The 23,815-nt window shown below is 43.9% G+C and overlaps 1 protein-coding gene across 13 annotated transcripts in view; it reads left to right on the forward strand.

The window, feature by feature from the left end:
• Positions 1-23,815, forward strand: part of ULK4 (unc-51 like kinase 4) — a 617,184-nt gene that overhangs the window by 231,898 nt on the left and 361,471 nt on the right. For all 13 annotated transcript variants that reach the window (XR_007921958.2, XM_051852640.2, XM_051852641.2 and 10 more), the window contains 2 exons: positions 11,407-11,458; positions 11,567-11,714. Coding sequence is in view for 12 of the 13 variants with exons in the window: in XM_051852640.2 (XP_051708600.2) it covers positions 11,407-11,458; positions 11,567-11,714 (200 nt within the window). In the remaining variant the exon portion in view is untranslated. The remainder of the gene's footprint in view (positions 1-11,406; positions 11,459-11,566; positions 11,715-23,815) is intronic.

Here is a 23,815-nt window from a genome sequence, read left to right on the forward strand (position 1 = left end):
AGAGTGTCATCTTGGTTATCAATAACTTAAAGGGCAAATGAAATGAGGGGTACGTGATGCAAGTTTTATTTACACATGTCACATGCCTTTGTTATTCTTGGGCTTAAATGGCCCAGAACTGTCTTTAGTAATCCTAAAGCAGACATTTCATCTGAGACACGACACTGAGGATCATTAGTAGTTGCTAATATGGGCATACATGCACACACACACACACACATGCAGACACACAAAATGGGAGTCCAATTTTTTAGCAAAGAAACAAAAATGATAAACTTAGAAGTTTGCATTTGCAAGAAGAGCTCAGTAGGTCTCTGGTTTTAGGACGTATCCTCCCGTGAACTTTAGTATGGCTGAATGTCTCGAAGAAATCAGTATGACTGCGTTAAATGTTGTAGTTTGATATTGTACAGAGCTATAATCCCTAGACCTGAAATAAATATTGCAGGATGCGGTTTTATGATGGAGGTCGCTGGTGAGAGGAGCTTGATGACAGTTGCGGTAGTATTTTTTTTAATATTTTATTTATTTGAGAGAGAAGAGTTACAGACAGTAGGAGGGAGAGACAGAGAGAAAGGGCTTCTGTCTGTTGGTTCACTCCCCAAATGGCCACAACGGCAGGAGCTGTGCCAGTCCAGAACCAGGAGCCAGGAGCTCTGTCTGGTCTCTGACACAGGTGCAGGGGCCCAAGGACTTGGGCCCTCTTGTGCTTTCCCAGGCCATAGCAGAGAGCTGGATTGGAAGAGGGGCTGCTGGGACTAGAACTGGCGCCCCTATGGGATGCCAGCACCGCAGGCGGAGGATTAACCTACTGCGCCATGGCGCTGGCCCCAGCAGTATGTGTTTTTATGGTGTGTATGTTCATGAATTCCATGGATGATTCCGGAAGGGCAAAGCACTGGGGAGCAAATGATCCATCTGCACAGCAGCAAAAGGGTCCTCCCTCTGGCAGGCTGCTCAGCCTCCTCTTTGAGAGAGAATTCTGTTAGTCATCTGCTCATCACTGTAACTTGAGGGCCTGAGAGAAGATAACTTACAAGGGAAAGGGTGTGCTTGTCCTCACGCTGCGGAGGCTCAACATTCAGGATCAGGTGACCTCTTGCATATCTGATGAAGGCAGTGCATGGCACGTGTGTGTAGAGGGAAGATGACGTGGTGTACCAAGCAACCGCACCCCCCATCACCTTCCTGCTCTATGGCCTTTCCCGATTAAGCCACCATGATTCTGTCCTCGGGCTCTACACCCACAAGCTAATCCATCACCTGCTCAGCCGCCACATTCAGGTGCTGCAGCAGCTGGATTAAGTACCATCCTTAATCCGTTAATGTAAGACTGGAAATCAAGCCCTTAGCCCCCCGTCTATTACCCAAGTGGTAGCATAGTCTGGGGCCAGTGGACAGAGCCGTGCCAATTTGAAAGTTGAGAACATGCTCCCTGTGTCAAGATTTTATTATTGTTTCTGCACTGTGGCTTGGAAGTGATTTGGTAAAAAGAAAGATTTGTGTTCCTCTTTATTGTCATGCTGTACTGTTGTTCTGTGGGGTTGGGTTGTCAATGTAAACATGCCATTTTAATGTGACTTCTCAAATGCAGATTGAGATTTACCTTGAGTCTAGGATACTCCACAATTATTACTTTTAAATCAAGAAACATCCTGTAACATTGTTATTAAGTATAATATATTTTTAAGGATTTATTTATTTACTTGAAAGGCAGCATTACAGAAAGAGAGAAAAGGGGAGAGAGTGTGTGCCCAAGAACTTGCATCCACTGGTTCACTTCCCAAATGATCACAATAGCCAGGACTGGGCTGGGCTGAAGCTGGGAGTCTGGAGCTCCATCTGAGTCTCCTATGTGTGTAGTTGAAGCCTAAGCATACTGGCTATCCTCTGCTGCTCTACTGGGCACGTCAGCAGGGAGCTGGCTTGGAAGAATAGCCAGGAATCAAACTTGCGCTCATGTGGGATGTTGACGTCACAGGACATGTCTCAACCTGCTGCACCACAGTGCCCCACAACCCCTTTAAGATTTATTTATTTGAAAAGCAGAGTTAGAGACAGGTGGAGAGAGAAGTTTGTTTTTTTATTTTTTATTTTTTTTTTAAGATTTATTTATCTGTTTTTGAGAGGCAGAGTTATAGAGAGAGGGAGAGACAGAGAATGTTCATCAGCTGGTTCACTCCCCAAATGGCCATAATGCTGGAGCTGGGCCGGTCTGAAACCAGGAGCTTCTTCTGGGTCTCTCACTTGGGTGCATATGCCCTAGTACTTGGGGCATCTTCTGATGTGTTTCCAGGCTATTAGCTGAGAGCTGGATCTGAAGTGGAGCGGCTGGGACTCGAATCAGTGCCCAAATAGGAAAAAAGCCCCACAGGCAGAGGCTTAATCTACTACACCACAGTGCCAGCCACAAGGATTTTTTTTTTTAATATCTGTTAGTTTCTTCTAGTCCAGAGGACTGAGGATGGATAGGGCAGGTTTTATAAATATTTTCAATAATTTTCCCTGTGAATTGAGATCACTGGTCACCTTAAAGTTCCTGAGACACTCTCCAGGTTGGTATAGTCTTTTTTATTTATTTATTTATTTATTTTTTATTTTTTTGACAGGCAGAGTGGACAGTGAGAGAGAGAGACAGAGAGAAAGGTCTTCCTTTTGCCGTTGGTTCACCCTCCAATGGCCGCCGCGGCCGGCGCGCCGCGGCCGGCGCACCGTGCTGATCCGATGGCAGGAGCCAGGAGCCAGGTGCTTTTCCTGGTCTCCCATGGGGTGCAGGGCCCAAGCACCTGGGCCATCCTCCACTGCACTCCCTGGCCACAGCAGAGGGCTGGCCTGGAAGAGGGGCCACCGGGACAGAATCCGGCACCCCGACCGGGACTAGAACCCGGTGTGCCAGCGCCGCAAGGTGGAGGATTAGCCTAGTGAGCCGTGGCGCCGGCCCGGTATAGTCTTTTCTAAGTAGGTTTGAGCTGCTGTCCTGGCTGTGGCCTGGTGACAGGAGAAAGCTTCAAGCAAATATAAAAACATGAAGATGATCACCAGCATGTGTTCATGTCCTTGGAGATGGAGAGCTGCATGAATCTTATTGCTGCAGTTAACGAGGGGAAATGATCCATGGAAGCATGAACTAGCTTCCCGGGGTTACACTGGGAACACATCTTGCGAAGTTGGTCCACTTAGTGAGAAGTGGGTGAGGGCCTCCAGTTTTATTGCTTTCTCCTATGGACCCTGACATGTATGATGATTAAAATTTCGCTTTGGGAGGATGAGATTTTTCTTTATGTCTATCCCAAAATGACTCTTTTAATGAAAAAGAGCTGCATTATTTTTCCCATTTCCTCCCTGGGTGTCTTTGCCTCTCACTGGCTGGTAGAGGGGTCCAGGGTTAGAGGGGTCCTGAGAGGTGTGGGCTCTTGCAGCAAAGCTGCCCTGGCAGCAGCAGCAGCTTACTTATTTTTTTTTGCCTTCTTCTGTCTGCAGAGGGGTGACCCTGGACTTGAATGACAGCTAGACCTCCTGGAGCCCGAATTGCAACAGAGAGGGCAAGGGCTTGGTCTTTGTTCCCTGGTTGCCCTGAGAAAGTTAGAAAGCCCTTGCAGAGCATGCCAGAAATCATGAACCTCACCAAAAGCAAACCTGCTGTGTGCACAGAAGTCGGCAGTCATGTCTGTGTGTTGGAGGCTTGCTCTGGTGAGGTCCTGGATTCCAGGTTGTTCCACAGATCTGGCCTCAGGAAGGGGTCCAGATGCTGCTATCTTGTGAAGGAATACTGCAGCGTATCCAGCCTGGGTACTGTCCTCTAGGTCCTCTGAGATAGGAGCTGTCTGTCTGTCATCGTGGTCCGAGAATGGGACGGGGGTGCCTTGTTAGTCTAGTTGAGAGGTGAAGAGCTGGTTAAACAAAGTGGTGCCGTCACGAGGAGAGTCACGGTCTGATGGGGTACGAGGGCCGAGTGGGTTGCAGCGGGTGACAGGTGAGGAGCTGAGGAGGACCTCGTGATTGGTTAGGTGGTTAGTGAAGAGGTGACGAGCATGGTGAGCGTCAGCGTGGGCTTCCACGGAGTGGGAACCTGAGGGTGTTTGTAAAAGTTCATGGAGGATGTAAATACAAGGTAAGTTTTCATTAGTACAAAGATTCTGAAATCCAGGCAAGATGTTTTTATAATACACATTTTCATAAAATTCTTAGAGGATTGTTGAATGCATGAACTCCAGGATAGTTTTGCACCAAAGTAAACTCATCTTTTAATGCTATTTTCCAAGCACTTTCTGAAGTGCGCTTGTAGATTGTGAAGGGAAATCCCATCGCATCCTGTCCCGTGTCTTTAATGCGAGTGGAGGTGGCAGCAGCTACCTTTAAGCAAGAGGGCAACCCCTGGGCTACTGGGCCTCCCTGTGGACTGTAGAACCCTTTTCATTTAGTGTGTCCTCCCTGGGCTGGCCTGGCCAGAGGGCTCCAAAGCATTCCCTTCTCATTCATGAAGCAGAAGGGATGCTTGCTAAGTGCGGTTCTCCAGGGTGGAGGTCAAAATTACTTGGATATTATGTTCTCAAAGGGTTGCGTTTTATCAGAGGAGCATTAAACGGGGTCAAGAGAAGACTTTTTTAGTAAATTGTAAAAGAGGCTGAGACATCAAGGATAACCATGGTAGCCAATTTTGGCAATGACCTACACATTCTAGAAATCCCTGCAATTGCCTCTGTGAAGAAGATGAGAAGCCAGTATGCCTTGAAAGGAGTGGAGGGTTGAGATTTAGACTACTGGGTCTCAAGAGATAGCCCCCAAATTTAACTGAGGTGTGATAGAGTGGGCTTTTCACTTGAGACTGTGTACCCTATACAGGCCATACTGGGGAGTTAAGAGGAGGCTGTTGGCAAGGTTTCTTGGAATGGAGTATGCAAAAACAGAACCATGTGTGGTCCCATACTAAGTCAAATTGTATTGGAAAGAAACATTAGTGATGTCAACCTGAAGGATTTGAGATGTAGATGCAGCTTTCAGTATATCCTTGGGGAAGGGACATTTACATTCACATTGCAGGTGAAGGCAAAGAGGACTTAGCTGGGCAGGTCTATCTGTATTTTAAAGGTGATACCATCTGAGAAGTATTGGCTCTTGGGGAACATAGAATAACAAAATAGTAGAGTTGGGGAGTGCCAGGCATAGGGGTTTGGGGAAGAGACCAATAAGGAAAGCACAGGAAGGGGTAGTGTGCCCTGGGTATGCCCTGTCCAGCAGGATCTGGAGGTGATTTTTAGAGGAGGATTCTTGAGCTAAGTATTGACCCCAAGTAGATGTTAACTTTTGGATGCGAGAGTGGTCCAGACAGAAGCATTTGTGTGTGCTTCTACCTCCTCTTGGAGAGGGCCAACCTAGCCAGAGAACCCAGACCTCCTCTCCCTGGGGGGGAGATGCTGACGAAAGGAGCCACTCCCATACTGTCCTACCCTCAAACTCGCTGTGAAAGGATATCATGGCAGGGGGCTGGTGGGGGAGAGGTTGAAGAACTCACTGGTGGGGCCAGCGTGGAGAGGGAGAGCCACACGTGCAAAGGAAATGAGTGTGAAGTATTCCTAATTCATCTGAATGCTTCTCCCCCTGTTATTGTGAGCGATTTAGAGTAATTTATTTTAAAATGCTTAAGCATAGAGGTGAGGAATTACACGCATGAACTGGTTTTAATCTCTGCCTTAGTAGAGTGCTATTTTCAGGTGACAGACACCTTCAGGAGAGGTTGGGCAGCATTTGAAAGAACCTCATCAGAAGTCTACATTTTGGAAGTCTAATTATATTGGTGACCCTTGTGTTAAAAATGGGCTTTTTGTGGTGAATTTTTTCTTTTTGAAGATACATGGATTGCTGGAAGTGTTGTGCAGGTACACTGCCCCTGCGTTCCCGTATAGGGAGGGTTCAAGGATGCCGTCCACATAGCAGGGTGGTTTCCTCGGTGTTGCACACTGATGGGTTCCTGTGTTGATTTCCTTGAACTTTCTGCTGCCCCCTTCTGACTTGGATGTAAATGAATCTACCCTGGCTCTTTAGGGGTTCTTGTTCCTTACAAGTCTTTGACAGTCTGGTGAGGCTTAAGAATTCATTCTCAGAATGATGTGTGTGTGTGTGTTTTTTTTTTTTTAAGATTTATTCATTTAAGAGGCAGAGTTACAGAGTGAGAGCAATACAGAGATCTTCCACCTACTGGTTTGCTCACAGACTGACTGCAATGACCAGGACTGGGCCGATCTGAAGCCAGGAGGAGCTTCTTCTGGGTTTCCTGTACAGCTGCAGGGGCCGAACCACTTAGGCCATTTCCCACTGTTTTCCCAGGCCATTAGCAGGGAGCTGGATCTGAATCTGAATCATGGAGGCAACAGTGATTTCTCAGGTGCCTGAGCCCCTGCCGTCCTTGAGGGTAACTCGGATAGAGTTCCAGGTGCCTGGCATTGACCTGAGCCTGCCCTGTCCGTTGCAGGCATTTGGGGAATGAACCAGTAGATGAAGGTATTTCTGTGTCTGTCTCTCCCTTTCAAGTAGATGAAAATAAATTGAAAAGGCGCATCTGTGCCCTGATGCTGGCCCCAGTACGCACACCGAGTGTTGGCGAGCTCCTCCCTGGCCCTCCCCAGCCCTGAAGCATCACACTGAGCACCCCCTGACCCTGGGAGCTCGCTCTTCCCAGCAGTGGGTGGGAGTGACCTCTGGGATTTGGGGCCAGAGACTGAGCCTACAGCTTCTGTTCAATCTGCTGTCCTTTGCCAGACTTATCCCTCAATTTAGAGTTACTTTTGCCACCTTGGTAGATTATATACCTGGATGATTATTTTAATTTTCATTTGATTTCAAATTAAATTCCTCTAAATGTTACAAAAAAAATTTCAAGTCACCGCCCCCCCCCACCCCCCCAGCTCTGAGTGAGGCCTCTAAAGGTAGCTTTCGCAGCCATTTATTTCTGGCCATCAAGCATGGGGGGGTGGGGTGGGGTGGGGCGCTGGGTCAGAAGTGAAGCAGGCACTGTGGCACAGCAGGAAAACACCCTGACCTGAAGCACCGGCATCCCATATGGGTGCCTGTTCGAGACGAGTCCTGGCTGCTCCACTTCGGATCCAGCTCTCTGCTGTGGCCTGGGAAAGCAGTGGAGGATGGCCCAAGTGCTTGGGCCCCTGCACCTGCATGGGAGACCCGGAAGAAGCTCCTGGCTTTGGATCAGCACAGCTCTGGCTGTTGTGGCCAATTGGGGAGTAAACCATCAGATGGAAGACCTCTCTCTCTCTCTCTCTCTCTCTCTGCCTTGCCTCTGTCTGTGTGGCTCTGACTTTCAAATAAATAATAAATAAATCTTAGAAAGTACAGCAGCCGGGACTGGAATTGGTACCTATGTGGCAGCTTTACCTGCTACACTACAACACTGGCAGTAGCTATTAAGCTTTGATGGTGATAAAATTCCCTTATCAGCTCATCTAATCTCTTTTGTTTGCATACCTGTAGCTCATGTACAGCACATAAAGTTCATGTTTGCACAAGTGCTCTGATGTGTCAGACACAATTCTTTTTCCTATATATTCTTGAGAGTAGATAAAAATAGACCTGGACGTTTATGTGGGGAGATATTGAAATATTTTCTTAAATTTCCTTTTTTGAATTTTCCTTGTATTTTCTGCCTAAATCTACTCCAAGATCCAAATATGTTTCTTTGCTCTGTGTCCTGAAGTAATATATTTAAAATTTTAATTATGTACCTTCCTTTTTTGGTAGAATATTGTATATTTCACATAAGTGCACATTTTGCCAAATTATACATGGTCTTCATTTTTTATTAGGGTTTTAAAATAATGATCTTTTTCACTTATATTTTCAATATATACAGTAATTAAATGTAATGTTAATAAAATTTGTAGGACTACTTTTCAGCTTTGATGATATCTTTTTTCCCCAGTTTAACTCAGTGTTTTCAGTACAATTTTAATTTTCAGTTCCTCTCTTTCTGAGTAGCTTTTGTTTGATAATCAACCGTCTTGCTTAGTGAAAATAGGAGTTAAAGGTGAATAATCAGGCTATCTTCTAAATTTTCTTAGTCTGCATTTACATGTTATAGATCAATCAAAATTTTTAGGGCAGAGAAACCAAGAGACCAAGTGTGTGTGTGTGTGTGTGTGAGAGAGAGAGAGAGAGAGAGACAGACAGACAGACAGAATGTGTGTGTGTGTGTGTGTGTTTGTGTGTGTATAAATATATATATGGAGAAAGACACACTCAGCCAGAGAGCACTGTCCCGTCTGTTGGTTTACTCCCCAAATGTCACCAAGGGCCAGGAAGTCCAGGGCTGAGCAAGGCTGATGGGAGGAATTGGTAACAGTCCAGGTCTCCGACATGAGTGGCAGGAACACAGCCACTTACATGATGACAGTTGCCTTCCAAGTCTACATCAGCTGGGAGTCATAGCCAGGCACTCTGACATGGGATAAAGGCATCTTAATTAGTGTCTTAACCATGAGGCTGAATGTCCATTCCTAAAAGAAGTTTTCTGTAAAGAACTTTACATTTAATAGTTGTTTAAGATTATGTGTGTTGTTCAGGATATGTAATGTCCATATGCTTTTGCAAAGTGTTTATTTTTTTTCATTATATATGACTGTGGGTCAGCTGTTTGGCATAGTGGTTAAGATACTGGTTGGGACACCCATAACTCCGAATTCCAGTTCTTCTAATTGCCTATTTTGTGTACCCCAAAAGACAGCAAGTGGTGAATCAAGTGGTTGGGTCCCTGTCAGCCAGGTGGGAGACCTGTACTGTGGTCCCTGCTCCCAGCTTGTTACAGGTATTTGAAGAGTGAACCAGTGGTTGGGAGCTCTGCCTGCCTGTCTTAGTCTTGAGCTAAGATAGACAATGAGTATATAAATGTGTCACATAACACATAGATACAGAATTGATGAGTCGTATGATGTGTTTATCTTCAGTCATGGTTAGTATTATGGAATTGTTTGTATTTCCAATTTGTTAACTGATTTATCATGGTGTGTATGACCCCTTCTTCCCCAGAGTCTGGGGTTTTGTTTGCTTTTTTTTTTTTTTTTTTAATAACTGGTTATGTGCAAGGGGGCATCTCCGTGTTCTTTTCTTTTTATTTTTTGAGATGTATTTATTTATATGAAAGAATGACACAGAGGGAGAGCTGGAGATCTCCCATCTACTGGCTCTCTCCCCAAATGCTCACCTCTAGGCTGAAGCCAGGTGCTAGGAACTCCATCCGGGTCTCTCACCTGAGTGGCAGGCCAAGTACTTAGGCCATCACCTCCTGCCACAGAAGGTGTGCATTAGTAGGAAGGTAGTTGGGAAGTATGAACTTTTATGTTTACCGAGAAATTGGAGCTGGGTTAGGCTTAATGTTTATGGTAGTTGTAGATTTTCTGTGCTAATAGTATCCTTAGTTTTCTCTCTCATGCTGTCTTTGGGTTTCCGTAAGAGCATCTTCTTAAATAAGTCTGTATCCTGTAGATTTCTCCATCATGATTGTTTTATTGTACAGGAGCCTTACTGATGCTATGGTCAGTGGAGGGGGGCTGGAAAAGAGAAGTGTTCCATTGTTATATGATTAGTTCTCACACTAGTGATGAGCCTGTAGGCTTTTTTTCTACCTATGGTTGAAACAGGAAGCCTGGAGGGGACTGGAGTAGGGATTGCCCTTTCTCTGGGTCAGTTAAATTCCAGTAAAAATCCCAGTAGGAGAGGCTGTGGAAGGTGTACAATAGTTTCTTTGATTAAAGGCAGTTTTTAAGTGCAAAACAATACTCTGCTTATTTCAGAGCGATCCCTTTTCCCCTCCCTCTGCCAGAAGTGCCAGGAGACTTCTTGTTTTTATACCAGTTAGTTGTGACTTCTGTTCCTGATCAGTTAGGATTCTTATTTGCCTCTGTGCAGCTTCGGGGGTGACACTTTGCTCTGTGCCTTCATTTCTCTGTCCTGTGTAAGAAGTTTGTGATTTTGTTTGTTCAGCTTTTTTTTTTTTTTTTTCCTTGTTGTAAGGGTGGCTATGATGATTTGCAAGCTCTTTACCTGTCATGCTGGAACCCAGTCCATCTGTGGCCCTGGTTCCTATAACACTCCGCCCCTCCCCACAACTCTTTCTGAAGGTCATGATGGCATAAGAAGCATAGAATTTTATTGCTGTTAGAAATGATGTCCTTATCAAAATATGTTATTTAATTCATGGTTGTAGGCCCGTGGAAATACCATTGATTTTTTTTGTGTGTGTGTGTATTCATCTTCTGACAATCTTTTTAGCCATGTTTAATTACTGTTTTACAGACTTCTTGAAATACACACTTAAATACTTCAGTTCTTCTCGTCTCTTCAAATTCTATGCTCTGTAGCCTTTAAGATAGGTGTGATAACTGTTGGCTGTGGGGTTTATTTCTTTGCATAGTTGTTGCTGTTGCCACCACTTGGAAGTTTGGAGTTTGCAAAATACCTTGGTCCAGCATGGTGTCCGTGTTTTGATTGATGTGACATCTCTTAGTGGGAGTGGATGAACGAAACATCCCTGGTTCCTAAGCATCCACTTGCAAGTATCTTTATACAGTGTTAGATACCAAATCTATTCCGGGAAATGAAGGTAGAGCAGACCAGTACTCGAGGGCCACCCTTGTGTGGAAATCCTCACCTTTGCAGAAATTCATTCACGGGTTTGGATGGCAAGGTGTCATTTGACTCCGTGTAGCTCCTCCTGCATTTTAGAGAGAACAAGCACTCAGTTGCCAGGGATTCTGTTTAATGTCACCAAGATAGGTTCTCACATGAAATGTAGATTTCAGAAACTAGACTGTGGTAGTGATTTGTCCTTTCCTCTTTGGTATTTTGGAGAAAAACGTTGTGATTCTTGGGTCAAGTTTTGAACCGTATTTGTTTGGGCTGTGTCTCAGGTAGCTGGGAAACGCTGGGCGGTTTATATAGTAGATTTAGATCTATTGCGTCCATTGCTAAAATACCCAAGATTAGTTTGTCATAGTCATTTGATCTATTTGATAAAACATGGGGATTATGTGTGTGTTTTGTCCCTAACATTGTGATAGTTGTTTTAGCTTAGACGTGAGTAATGATCATCAGCTTATGTATAATGATTCATTGCTTTGATGCCAGCCCGATTTCACAGTATATACACCAAAATTCCTCTTGTAAACTCTGGAGGTTTTTGAGAAAATACTGTCTTGAAAATTTTCACAATGTCATTTTGACCTAAGGACTTGTTCAGAGTTACATGGTGCTTTACTAAACGTCAGAATTTAAGCCCAGGATAAGTTTAGCGTTTGATTTTTTTACTCCTTTGATTAGTGACTATGTGCGCTGAAGAAGCGTTGACAGCGTCTCATTTATAGAGAATGGAACCGAGCCTTTTTTTCCCATGCTTCCTTTTAGGTTGTGGACTACATCCTGCCACCCTTGGTGTCCTTGGTTCAAAGCCAGAATGGTGAGTGTGACCACATCCCTGGGGATTCCACCACCTACGCGTCGTGTTCCCCGCTCTGTTTCTACGTAGTGACGTTCTTGGCCATCTCTTCCCCTTGTTTCAAAACAGTGGAGTGGCGGCTCTTCAGCTTGCGGTTGCTCTCAGAAACCACCTCTCTGCTGGTCAGCCAGGAGGCCGGGGACGGCAGGGAGGAGGCGAGCGTCGTGGACTCGGAGAGCAGTCTGCTGGCCCTCATCAGAGATGTCCTGCTTCCACAGTGAGTATCACGCCGCCGTGTCCGCACGGGGAGGCCCAGGGAACCGCTGCCAGGGGCGGGCTTGGCGGCCCCTAGTCCTTGTGTTCCTGCTTTCTAGCGCGAATTCCCCGTGTGCACGTGGTCTGTAAATAGAGGCGTAGGCTGTCACCTTGCAGCGGCGTAGGCTGTCACCTTGCAGAGAACCTCAGAGAGCCCCAGTCCCACCTGAAAAGCATCTATTTTGAGCCTAATCTGTTTCCTGCCAGACACTTGACTGTCAAGTTATGCAGATTGAAAGATGTTTATCTTTTAAGGAGCAAGGTGTACAAGTCAAGGTCATTAATACAAGACTGCTGGAACATGAAATTGAAGCTTTTCCTGACTCTTCCCTAAATTAATAGAGATGGAAGAAAGTCTTCCTTCCCCCACAGTTTCTGGAATGGAAATTAAGTTTAGTTACAGACAGGATTTGCTTTCGGGGTGGGGGCAGTGGAAGAGGTGGTAGAACAGATAATGAGGATTAGTTCATTAGAAAGTTATTTTCTTTCCCCTCTTAGTCTGTGGCGCAGGATAGCAAAACCCAAAGTAGGATGACTGCTGAGCTCACCCACTGCGAACACGGCTCCTTCCACTCAGGGAACACTGTGATTTTGATCAAACAGGACAATTTACATTTTAAAAGCATGCCGTGTGTCATTATTAAAGATTTTTTTTTTTTCAAAATGAAATGCTAGATGGTGTATGGTATGCTACTCTGTAAGCCTGATCAACTGCGGTGTGAGACAGCTGAGCAGGTTTCCAAGGGTGGCAGCCTCTTCTAGTGCTCCTCTCTCCTTGTTCACCCTCTCGCGATCTGTTTCCATGCCAAAAAAAATCACAGTATAGAAGCCACATAATGAGAATGTCATTCCATTCTGATTTGGGTCAATGTTAAGAGTTTGAACTGTCAAATTATGTCCATATAAACAGCAACAATGGTTAAAACGACCAGCTGCTGGCTCAGAAAGGCGAGTCTTTGAGTGTGTGGCTCTTACCCGTCAGCCCTTGCTCTGCTGGCTGAGGGGCCCGTGTGGACTGATGGGAGCTGCATCTGCAAGGACTTGGTGTGCGGGCCAGGCGCTTGGTGCTTTTTCCCTTGCTGTGCTTCTGTGGTCAGCTTTTGGGAGATCTCTGAAAACGCGTTTCTTCAGTAAGGATGCTTGTGATACTCAGACTAAAGAAATGGGATCTATATCAAAAATGTTGAGGCTTTGTTACGGGAAGCTTTTTCAGTGGTAAACTATCAAATAAATTTTCAGTTATATTTGTTACATGTGAGTGCATCTATATAGTCTATGCTTACAGGGATTCTGTAAGTATTATGATCTTCTAATGGGGTTACAACCCGTCCAATGAGATGGATGAATGTGCCACCTTAGATTTCTCAAACTGTTCAATAATAATCAAACTTATCTTTAGCCAAGAAAAGGCCCTAAAAAGTAGTTTTTACACAAAACATGATTTTTTTAAAAGAGATATGTTCTGGATATCTGCTGTCTAAAAACTTGTACAAGCATTTTTTTTTTAGGACCGAAGATGGTAGGATCCTGTGTTTACAGTAGGGATTAGACTGACTGAAGAGGGAATTCAAAGGTCAGGAATAGAGTGTTAGCAGCTTTGCAAATCTGAAATAAATTTCTTTATGGCTAAAATCTGCCCAGTTTTACAGCAGTTTGTAAATAAAAAAAGTCAACTCTAATTCAGTGCTCTTGTGTTATTTATTTGAGTTGAAATAAATATGTAATTCCTTTAATAGGTACCTTTTCCAGGGATGAGGAATTAAAGAGGAAAATAAATGTAGAAACCACATGGCGATTCGAGAGCATAACTACTGTAGATGAGTTCAGGTGTTTGTTGAATAGCTTGAAATACACTTGGGATGATGGTGTGAAAGTTAGTAGGGTGTAGTGTGCAATGTTTTCACACTTGGTGGACTGGACTGGCTGTGAAGCACAGTTCTTGCCTCTGTGTTTTCAGCCTTTAAGCCTTAGTTTGCTCATCTTGAGCGGGGTAACAGTACCTATCTCAGGATAATTGTGAAGGTTGAAATAGGATGGCTCTCATAAAACACTCAGTACAGTGTGTGTGACATAGTACACTCTCAATAAGTATTTAGCACCACTAATACTGGGCTCATTATTTCAATATCTGCTATAAAAAGTTAAAGTAAAGGTTACAATAATAGAATAATAGTAAATAGGTCCTAATACATAGAAATTAAGTGCCATTAAAATAGATCATGTTTACTACAAGGTGCTTCAAAAAGTTCACAGAAAAATGGAATTGAGGGCGAAGTTTATTTTGGTACAAAAATGTTTGAAATCTACACATAGTTTTTTTATGATATGTATTTTTCAAGAACTTATGGGGGCACCTTTGTGTAATAAGGACTCAGTTAAGTGTAATGTAAAAAAATTAATGGACTATAAGAACTATGTTCATTTAACGTTCTTAACTCTGGAAAACTAGAGCCTTGGTGAGGAGTTCAGTCTTTGAAGATAACTCTGGGTAATTATAAGTTTAGAAATGGTAATAGTGGTTGATTCATGTTCTCTGTTCAGTGTATGAATGTAATGGTTTAGGAATCATGAAATTTGTGGAGTTCACAGGAGCTATATAATGTCCACCTCAGTTTGGAAAGCAGACATAATGATGGTGATAGTTTTAATTTTGTTCAAGTTTGGTTTCTCCTTTGATCTTAAAAAGTACTGTGGCTAAAACCAAGGTGGTAGGTTTTTTGTGGGTGTATAATGGACTTTCTAGCTTTTGCATGCATTAGTGAAGATTATTTTATTTGATAAAAGTAGTAATTCCAAATTAACTTGGAAAATAATGTTTGCTTATACAACTGTGAAGATGAAGACTTGTACTAGCATCAAATAGAGCTTGATTCAGGTTTTTAGTTTATGTCTGCAACACTCCAAGTATCTCTTTATCACCACCTCTGTACTGCACCTGCACCTGCACCTGCATGGCATTGCTCTCAGATGGGGTCCTTACACATGGTAGTTCAGTGGCTCCTGGGAGGTGATTCTGGAAAAAGGGTGAGTGTCTTTTCCTAACAGCTCTGACAAAATTCTCCGGGAAGGTGGTAGCTTTTTCCTGCTAGGTTTGTGTAATATCTGCTTCCCTAGTGCTTATCAGAATTGCTGTGTGATATGAATGAAAGCTCTTTTGTAAGAATAAACACTTGGATTAGGGCTCTCCAGAAAGATAGAACCAATAGTGTGTGTGTGTGTGTGTGTGTGTGTGAGAGAGAGAGAGAGAGAGAGTGTGAGTGAAGAGATTGGTTCTAAGTATGTGTGCGCACGTGTGTATGTGAGTGAAGAGATTGGTTCTAAGTGTGTGTATGTGAGTGTGTGTGTGTGAAGAGATTGGTTATAAGTGTGTGAGTGTGAGTTCATGTGCACCTGTGTGTGCATGCGCGCACGTGTGTGAAGAGATTGGTTATAAGTGTGCATGCACACACGTGTGTGAAGAGATTAGTTATAAGTGCACGCACACGTGTGTGTGTGTGAAGAGATTGGTTATAAGTGTTCATGTGCACGTGTGTGTGTGTGAAGAGATTGGTTATAAGTGTTCATGTGCACCTGTGTGTGCATGCACATGCGTGTGTGAAGAGATTGGTTATAAGTGTGCACGCACACGCGTGTGTGTGAGAAGAGATTGGTTATAAGTGTGCATGCACACGTGTGTGTGTGTGAAGAGATCGGTTATAAGGGATGCCTGACGTGGTTAGGGAGATTGAGAAGCAGTGAGCAAGTCAGAGACTCAGGAGAGCAGATGATGGGGTTCAGGTCCGGAAGCTGGCCAGCCTGACTTGGGAAGGGCCAGGGTCTCACTTCCAGCTCAGGGGCTGCAGCAGCCCTGCGCCTCAGCTCAGGGCAGTCGGGGAGTTCCCTCGGACTTACCCTTTTTCTGTATTTACGTTTTTTGATTGAGTGAGGTCTACCTCCATCAGGAGGGCCATTTGCTCACCGCATTCTGCTGATTCAGTGCTGATGTCATTCAGGAAGACCCTCCCCGACACAGCTGGAGTAGTAGTGTGTGGCCAGATATCTGGGCACCCGTGGCCTGGTCAGGCTGGCACACACTAGCGGCCATCACAGTGCGTATGGAGCGTATCATGAGCGAGTTACTCTGTAAGTGAATGAATCGATCTCAGACAATCGTTACCTTTTCTCAGGTTGCATGCTTCCCTTTCTAGTGAGATGAACTTGAGTCACTCCGTGCTTGTTGAGTGCCCACTCTGCTGGGTTAGAATGCCGTGCAGACAGGGATGGTGATTTTGATCTTGACTCCTGGGTATGATTGCTGAAAAACGGATGGGCACTGCAGGCGTTTATGGGGCAAGCAGTGGTGTGGCAGAGGCAGAGGGCTGGGCAGTAGGCGGGCCAGCTTCTTTCCGGTGGTTCCTGCCTGTGAGAGTTTCGGGAAGTGAGCTGGGAGGGAATGTTTTCTCTCCATCAGCCTCCTTACTCAGCCAGTACTGAATGCGCTGTATTTCACAGGCGTAGTTCTAGTTCTTGGGCTTCTGGACAACCAAGATGTGTACAGCCTCTGCCTCTATGGGACTCAGTCTCTGACGGAACCAAAGATTGCAGAATTTTTTTTAACTTGAGAAGTTTGGAAGTCATGTGAGCCAGACGTCCATTGGAGAATTACGTACTGAAGCTATGTTTATTACGTTGTGGGCCTGAATGCTGTTTGTTAAACCTGCAGGGAACATGTTCTTGAGTGCAGTCTGGAAACAGCTTGCCGTGTTTCTGAGCTGGACGAGTCACCCATGTAGTTCGCGAAGCTTGGGGTTGCTCCGTGTCCTGTGCGCTTGGGGTGGGGTTTCCTGTGCCCCACCTATGAATGGCTCCCTGGACTCGAGCTGCTGCCGTCATAATTTTGGAAACACTGCTCACCTCAGGACACAAGAAAAGTGTTGACCATTGAAACTCTTGCGTAACATCGGATGTGAGCAAATCAAACTGCATATTCCATCAGCATCACAAACTGAGCGGCTGCAGTCGGCACTCCCGTGTTCGCTCACAGCGGTGTAGGTTCCCGCTCTGGCACTGTGACAGTTCGGGTTCTCCTCTCACTGCAGTCAGGGCAGCTGCCTGGCCTGGGAGAGAAATGGGCTTCCAGGCCCATGCCGGCTGCTGGCAGAATGCAGTTCCTTGTGGTTTGCATGAGTTTCTTAGGACTAACCAAAGACCACACTCTGGAGCTGAAAGCTACAGAAATGGACCCTGGAACTGTTCAGGAGACCAGGAGTCTGGAAGGAAGGCGCTGGCAGAGGATGGTCCTTGGGGAACCTCAGAGGAAGACTCCTAGCTTGCCTGTCTCTCCCAGCTTCTGCTGGTTATTGGCGATTCTCTGCGTTTTGGCTGTCCTCTGTCTTCACGGGGCTTACCCTGCTCTGTCTCTCTCACATTTCCCCCTGGCTGTATTTCATGAGAACACATTCCATGGGTTTGGGCCAGTTTGTTCTTGTCTCAAGATCCTTTTTTACATCTGTAAAATCCCTTTTTCTAATGAAGGTCACAGGCACAGGCTCTGGGTGTCTGGACTCGGCTCCATCTTTTGGGAGGTGTGCGTGTGGTGGTGTTTGGCCTCATCTCCAGTCGTAGGACCGCAGTACTCACCTGTGTGCAGCCCTACCTGCCCTGCGAGGCTGGCATCTCCCCAGCTACCCCCTTCTGTCCTTAAGGTGGCACAGTTGGAGTCTGCATTCCTGTGCGGCCACCGGCTTCAGGAAACTCTTTGCTTATTAAGCTCGGTGGGCTTGGCAGTTTATGTGTAGTCTTTACCTTGTGGCTCCTCGGCTTGGGCTCACATCTTGCTCCAGTCATTCACTTGGTGTGTATATCTCCTCTTTCCTTTCCTGCTTTCAGTTTTTCCTCCTTTTTACAAGCTAGTCGGGATGCCAGCAATGTAACTGAGTTATCTGAGTGATTAATGAGTAAAGTTTTTTTTTTTTTTTTCCCCTGGGAAGAAAGATACCACATATACTCAAAAAATTACCATTTTTTTTTTTTTGGGCAGAGACAAGATTTAGTTGTAAAAGTTTATGTCGAAGAGACAGTGTTTAATGGAACGTAAGCCCAAATTGACTATATTAATTAAAATCAGCACCTCTTAGAAGATTAATATCAAAGTCCTTATCAGCAAAATGTTAGTGCTGACCATCTTACACTCACTGCTTGAGTGTGATTTCCCTGTCTCCTTAGATAAGCTGAGGACATTCTCTTTCAGTATTTGACTCTTAGGAAGAATAGCACCATTGTTACTCTTGTGGAAATGGAATTTCAGTGTTGATTAAAATGTAAATGCAGTTGATTTCCAAGTTAACAATGGTTTGACTTAAGATGTTTTGGCTTTCTCCTGGTGCAAAAGCCAAATGCACTGAGTAGGAGCCATGCTCTTTATTTGGAGACATTGGTCCCCTTTCAGGCTAGGGATACGGAGATAGGATACTGTCTTGATGTTGGGAGCCATAACCCCCAGTCAGCCCTGCGCTTATGAGGGGGTAACCACCAATGCTCTACTGTGTGCTGAGCTGCTAAGCTGGGGTGTCCCAGAGCTCAGGTGTATTTAGTGCACTTTCACTTAAAACGTGGATATACTTCTAAGACTTTATGGAAAGTAGGATAAATTTATTTTCATGCAAAAAAAATGGAGGTCCTTGCATAGTTGTTTCTTTTTTTAAATTTTTTGACAGAGTGGACAGTGAGACAGAGAAAGGTCTTCCTTTTCCATTGGTTCACCCTCCAATGGCTGCTGCAGCCTGCGCTCTGCGGCCGGTGCACCGCGCTGATCCAAAGCCAGGAGCCAGGTGCTTCTCCTGGTCTCCCATGCGGGTGCAGGGCCCAAGGACTTGGGCCATTCTCCACTACTCTCCTTGGCCATAGCAGAGAGCTGGCCTGGAAGAGGGGCAACCGGGACAGAATCCGGTGCCCCGACCGGGACTAGAACCGGTGTGCCGGCACCGCAGGCAGAGGATTAGCCTAGTGAGCTGCGGTGCCGGCCTGCATAGTTTTTTCATGATAGACATTCACCATGAACTTTTTGAAGATTCCTCATTTTTTTTAACTTATGGTCGTTTTATTGGAAACTGACCTTGCTGTAAGTCAAGAAGTACCTGCAATCTAATTTGTACTACATTGTGGGATTGTGTATTTACAGAGTACGATGCTCCCTCTCTTCCTCCCTCCTTTATTTCTTTCATAGCTCCTTTATTTAGTGAATATGTGTGGAGTGGCTTTCATGTGCCAGGCACTGGGGTACAGTGGTTGAGTCCCTCAATGAGCTAATTTTCTAGTGAATGAGACAAAGTTGTAAACAAAGACATATACAGATTCCAGCTAATATTACCATGGAGGAAAACAAAACATAAAACCTGGCGAATGATGGCAAGGGGAAATGAGGGAGGAGCCATGTTAGATAGGACCATCAGGAAGGTGTTGAGTGATGTGATAAGCCATGGCAAGATTTTGCTGTGTGTTTGGCCTTTGGTAGACAAACCATTTGGCCAGCGTCCATTTTCATCTCACATTTTCTCTTAGCGTTGAGTGTTTTGTATTGAAAAGGGATCCCATTGATACAGATGTGCTCAGCACATCGTTAGGGCAGTATGACATCTAGCATTTCTCTCCTGGGGAAAATGAGCACAGCCATTCTTGTTTTCTAATTCTCTCGTGACTTGTACAATCATCAGGATCATAATGACGTCATAAATTACCAAGGCTTTGTTTTTAGAATGTCTGAAAGGAAAATTTTCCCTATTGAATTGCATTGCCTTTTAGAATTAGCAGTTTATAAATGGATTCCTTTGCTGGTGACATACTGTAGGGTTGTTCAGAGTAATGTCCCCCAAACTGATAAATTTGGCCACCTGATTTTTTTTTTTTTTTTTTTTTGGTCCGTTGGCTCCTATGACATTTGGATGATTCTCTGTTTCTTCCTTGTCTTCTTTGGTCACAGGAATTCTGTGTTAAAATAATACTAAAGTTGACCATGTTTGATGCGCATCAGAATAGAAAGGGATATTTCATTTTTTTACATTTTCTTCAGATAATTTTTTGCAGATAAAAAATTTTTAAAGTTTTATTTATTTATTTGAAAGGCAAAGTGATGGGGGAGAGTTGAGGAGTAGAGAGAGAGAGGGATTGTCCATCTGCTGGTTCACTCCAATAAAATTTAGCTTACAAATAATTTTTGCATTAGAAAGAAGCATTTGGTGGAGCATTAAACCCTTGACTGTTATGCAAATTAAAAATGTTACTCAAAAACTCAAAGAGGGAGGACAGAAGTATCCTTGTGTGTTTAGAATTTTATCTATAAACTACATTAAATCTGTTGAAAGCTAAAAAGCAAAATTCTTCATAACATTAAATCATAGTGTTACTTTTCCCTTTTACTTAATGCTTTCATAATGTTTCAGATCTGTGTGTTTAGGCACTGTAATCCCCCCCAAGAGTACATTCTGTAATAATTTAGAGGTTAAAGCAGTAACAGAAAATAAAGGTAAGTGCTATTTGATGCTTCTGAATCAGGATCATTCTACCATTCCTGCTCTTTGGATCTATATTGTAGACCCTGAGTTTAGCTTTATTGAGGATATTTCTTTTTGGCCTTTGAGACTTCCAATAAGAAAGTTTTTTTTTTTTTTTTTTTTTTTCCATTTAATTGAAGCCACCAGAAGGGAGCAGAGTTTATTATCTGAAATTATGTCTCGCACTTCTTGGAACCTGTACCTACCTGTGCCTGCGCTCTCATACTCCCCTCCCATCTGTCCATTTCTCCATCCACATGTGTGTCCATATAGCTGTTGGTATTGGGGTATCTGTCCTTGCAAAAATCGAGGGGATCGTCCAGAAATCTGAGCACACAAACATCACGAGACTGGAAAGTCCTGTGTCAAAAAGCTTTGGAGTTGACTCAGGACCTATTTCAAATTTTAGAAGAGATTTTTACTAAAAGTGCCAAAAAGAGGTGCTTTCTCTCCCCTTTCTCTCCCCCTTTCTCATAGCAGTTTGTGGGAGATGCCTTACGCATCCCAGAAGGTAGATTTTACCTTAACAGCTTTGTTGTACTATTCCGTCAGTACTTTCTGAAATTACATTGCATTGTCACATCATGGCCATCTTAGTTGGGGTAAGCACCCTCTCAGGATGTAGCCCATCATTAAGTAGCTGTGACTAGTAATACTGGTAGCTATTTTATCAGCATTCTGCAAATAATTTTTCCATCATATGGTTTGTTTATGATATGTTTGCCATTGAGAAAGTTATTTTTTAAAAAAGACTTAAAATTTTTTTCATCTTTCATTGCATTCTTGCTCAAGAATATATTCATTTTTAGTGCTCTAATGAATTGAAAATTGCTTCAATTTCTAATTTATTGAGATAGATTTTCTTAAGGTCTAGCCTGACATTCAGTCTTTTAGTTAAATTCTTGTCTTGTCTGTTTCTTGTCCAACATCAAGTGTTCCCTTTCTTCCCATTTGATTTTTGTACAAAGTTTTGATCTCATTCTACACATAATGGTTATTGTGGCTTTAGAATGTAGGTGAGCTTTTTCATTTAACAAAATCTTTATCATTGATTTGTACCCTAGAGTTTCTTGAATGTTCTGGAATCTTCTCCCCAGATTCTCAAAATACACTCCATGGACATGAGAGGTTGTGCCTTTACCCCTGCAAGATTGGACCACTCTGTGACCCGGGGCCTCCTGCCTTCCATCCTAATTGGAGAGAATTCTCTCTGCTTGGTCATACCCCTCAGGATGGCTTCTCATGATAATCCAGAGTGACTTGGATAGTCAGTTTGAATGTCATCCCCTTCCATCTAGGTGTTTATCGTCTACACCGGGCACTCGGCAAGAAAGGAATTTATTCATTGTAGCATTAAGAGCGAAGATAGAAGAGACACGGATTACCCGTTCTTGAGCTTGTCATCCTGGGTCACAAGTAAACAGTTCTGGGGAGTTGTCTTCTCTTTGAGGATATGAATTTAGTATGAATGTCTCTTCCTGCCTGAGTTCCAGCTCCTTAAGCCCCTTGTTAGAGAGGACTCTGGAGGTAGGAGGGTGGAGTCCACGGGCAGTATCTGGACAAGGAATTGCCGATCTATCGCCAGATCCAGGCCACCAGAATGCACCTTTCGAGCCGTGCATCCAGCAGAATGGACCAGCCCTTCATAGGTCAGTTCCTCTGTGGCTATTTCAAAAATCAGGGCTCATCACTGATCCTGTGTTTCTGCTGAGTTGCATTTAGAGAAGTGCAGGATCCAATAACCATGTGCTTAGCTGCTTGATCTTGCTACAGAAGGCAAGTCTAATAAATCACAGTGTATTTTTGGCTAGGTCTTGCTGACCACAACAAACTTATCTTTATTAAACTAAAATGCACTCACTATTTGTATTCTAAACATATCCATTATGAATTTTACCCTTCATTTTTACCAGCTGGAGAGAAACAGCACCATGTTCTTTTTGGAAAATGTCCAGTCATGGTTGAGTGCATATTTCAGTTGTCCCTCTTGTCTGAAGGTTAGATAACCTCCAACAACCTCAAGACACCTTGATTTCAGTCCCTAATGTTGTAGTAATATTTTCTTTTCAAATATATTCTGTATGTTTTGCATTAAGTTCATTTTTGCATGTAGTTTTCCAACTTGTTAGGAATGTTTTATTTATATGTATAAATTTATACGTATAAATAGTTGTCCATCTTTTTTGGGGGGATGCCTTTATACATAAGCACATGAGTAAGGAGATCACTTCAGAAACTTTAAAAATTCATGTTGTTTGTGGCTCCTTCCCCCGTTCATTCTAGTAAGTCTGGGAGTGGGGACAAGGGGAGTTGCCCTGGGTCCATGGGTGACTCATCAGAAGTTTCTTGCTCTCTCTTCTTGTTGAGACTCTTGACCAACAGTTGCTGACACCAGCAAGCAATGGTAGAGACTTGGATGGCAGTGACCCATGTAAAGGGTGTGTGCTGGAAGGGGTCAGCTCAGCAGGCGTGGGGTGTTCAAATCCCGCACATTCCAGCAAGCCAGGCCCTTGACGACCTTCTGGGAGGTGACTTTCTAACCTTTGGAAAATGCCGCCTGATAAGAATGTGATAATGTATACCTGTGCCCTCAAGCGATGCTGATAGTTGATATTAACATTGTGAATTAGGCTGGGGGCTTCCGGTCACAGCACATCACCTGGACCCCCGGAGGGGCTTAAGATAGGAAGGAAGGTCTACCAGATAGGTGCCCCATGTGCTACTGACCAGTCCTGCGTCAATGCCATGGGCACTGAAGCTCAGGTGAGCTTTGCTGGTGGGCAGTGCTTTGCTCCTGTCATCACCCATCATTGCTATGAGGATTAAGAACCATGGAATTCCATGGGGAGGGGACAGTTGGAAACTCGGGCCTGGCTTCTGGATTTGGCCATATGCTCCTTTTGTCTTTGCTGATTTTAGTCCCTGTCCTTTCACCTTAATGAAGCATGATTGAGAATCTAAAAACTTTGCTGAGTTCTTCAAGTCCTTCTAGCGAATTGTTGAAACTGAGAGTATCCTTGAGTGCCTCCAAGGTGGGATGAGAGGAGCTCTTTATTTCTTAAGCATTTACTTTAGAGAAAAGGATGAGTGATTGTTCTTCTAGTATGTTAAGTTGTTCCTTTCAAAAAATAAATTGGATGTTCAAGTTTATGAAACACAATTCTGGTCTTCCCCTGAAGGTCTTTACTCAGTTTTTTTCTTATGATAAAATACATGAACTGATGTAGGAATGTTAATTTTTTTTCCTTTCTTGGTGGTGTTCATGCTTGGTTATGGTGTACTTTTTTTTTTTTTTAAACATGCTGCTGTTTTGATTAATTTCTAGTTGTTTTATTGTGAATGGTTAGTATTGTCTCTGTCATACACGGGCAACTATTTTAATTGCTATAATTTAAAAATTTATGCAGACTTTCTAAAAATAGGTTACGTCTTGGCGCCTTGAACAGAATGCTGTACCCAGCTGGACGTTGTCTTGACTCACGGCGTTGGTTTGGAAGATCACGGTGTCTCCTGGGACTTGGGTGCTCTCCTGAGG

This window comes from Oryctolagus cuniculus, chromosome 10 (genome assembly GCF_964237555.1).
Source record: "Oryctolagus cuniculus chromosome 10, mOryCun1.1, whole genome shotgun sequence".
Taxonomy (NCBI): Eukaryota; Metazoa; Chordata; class Mammalia; order Lagomorpha; family Leporidae; genus Oryctolagus; species Oryctolagus cuniculus.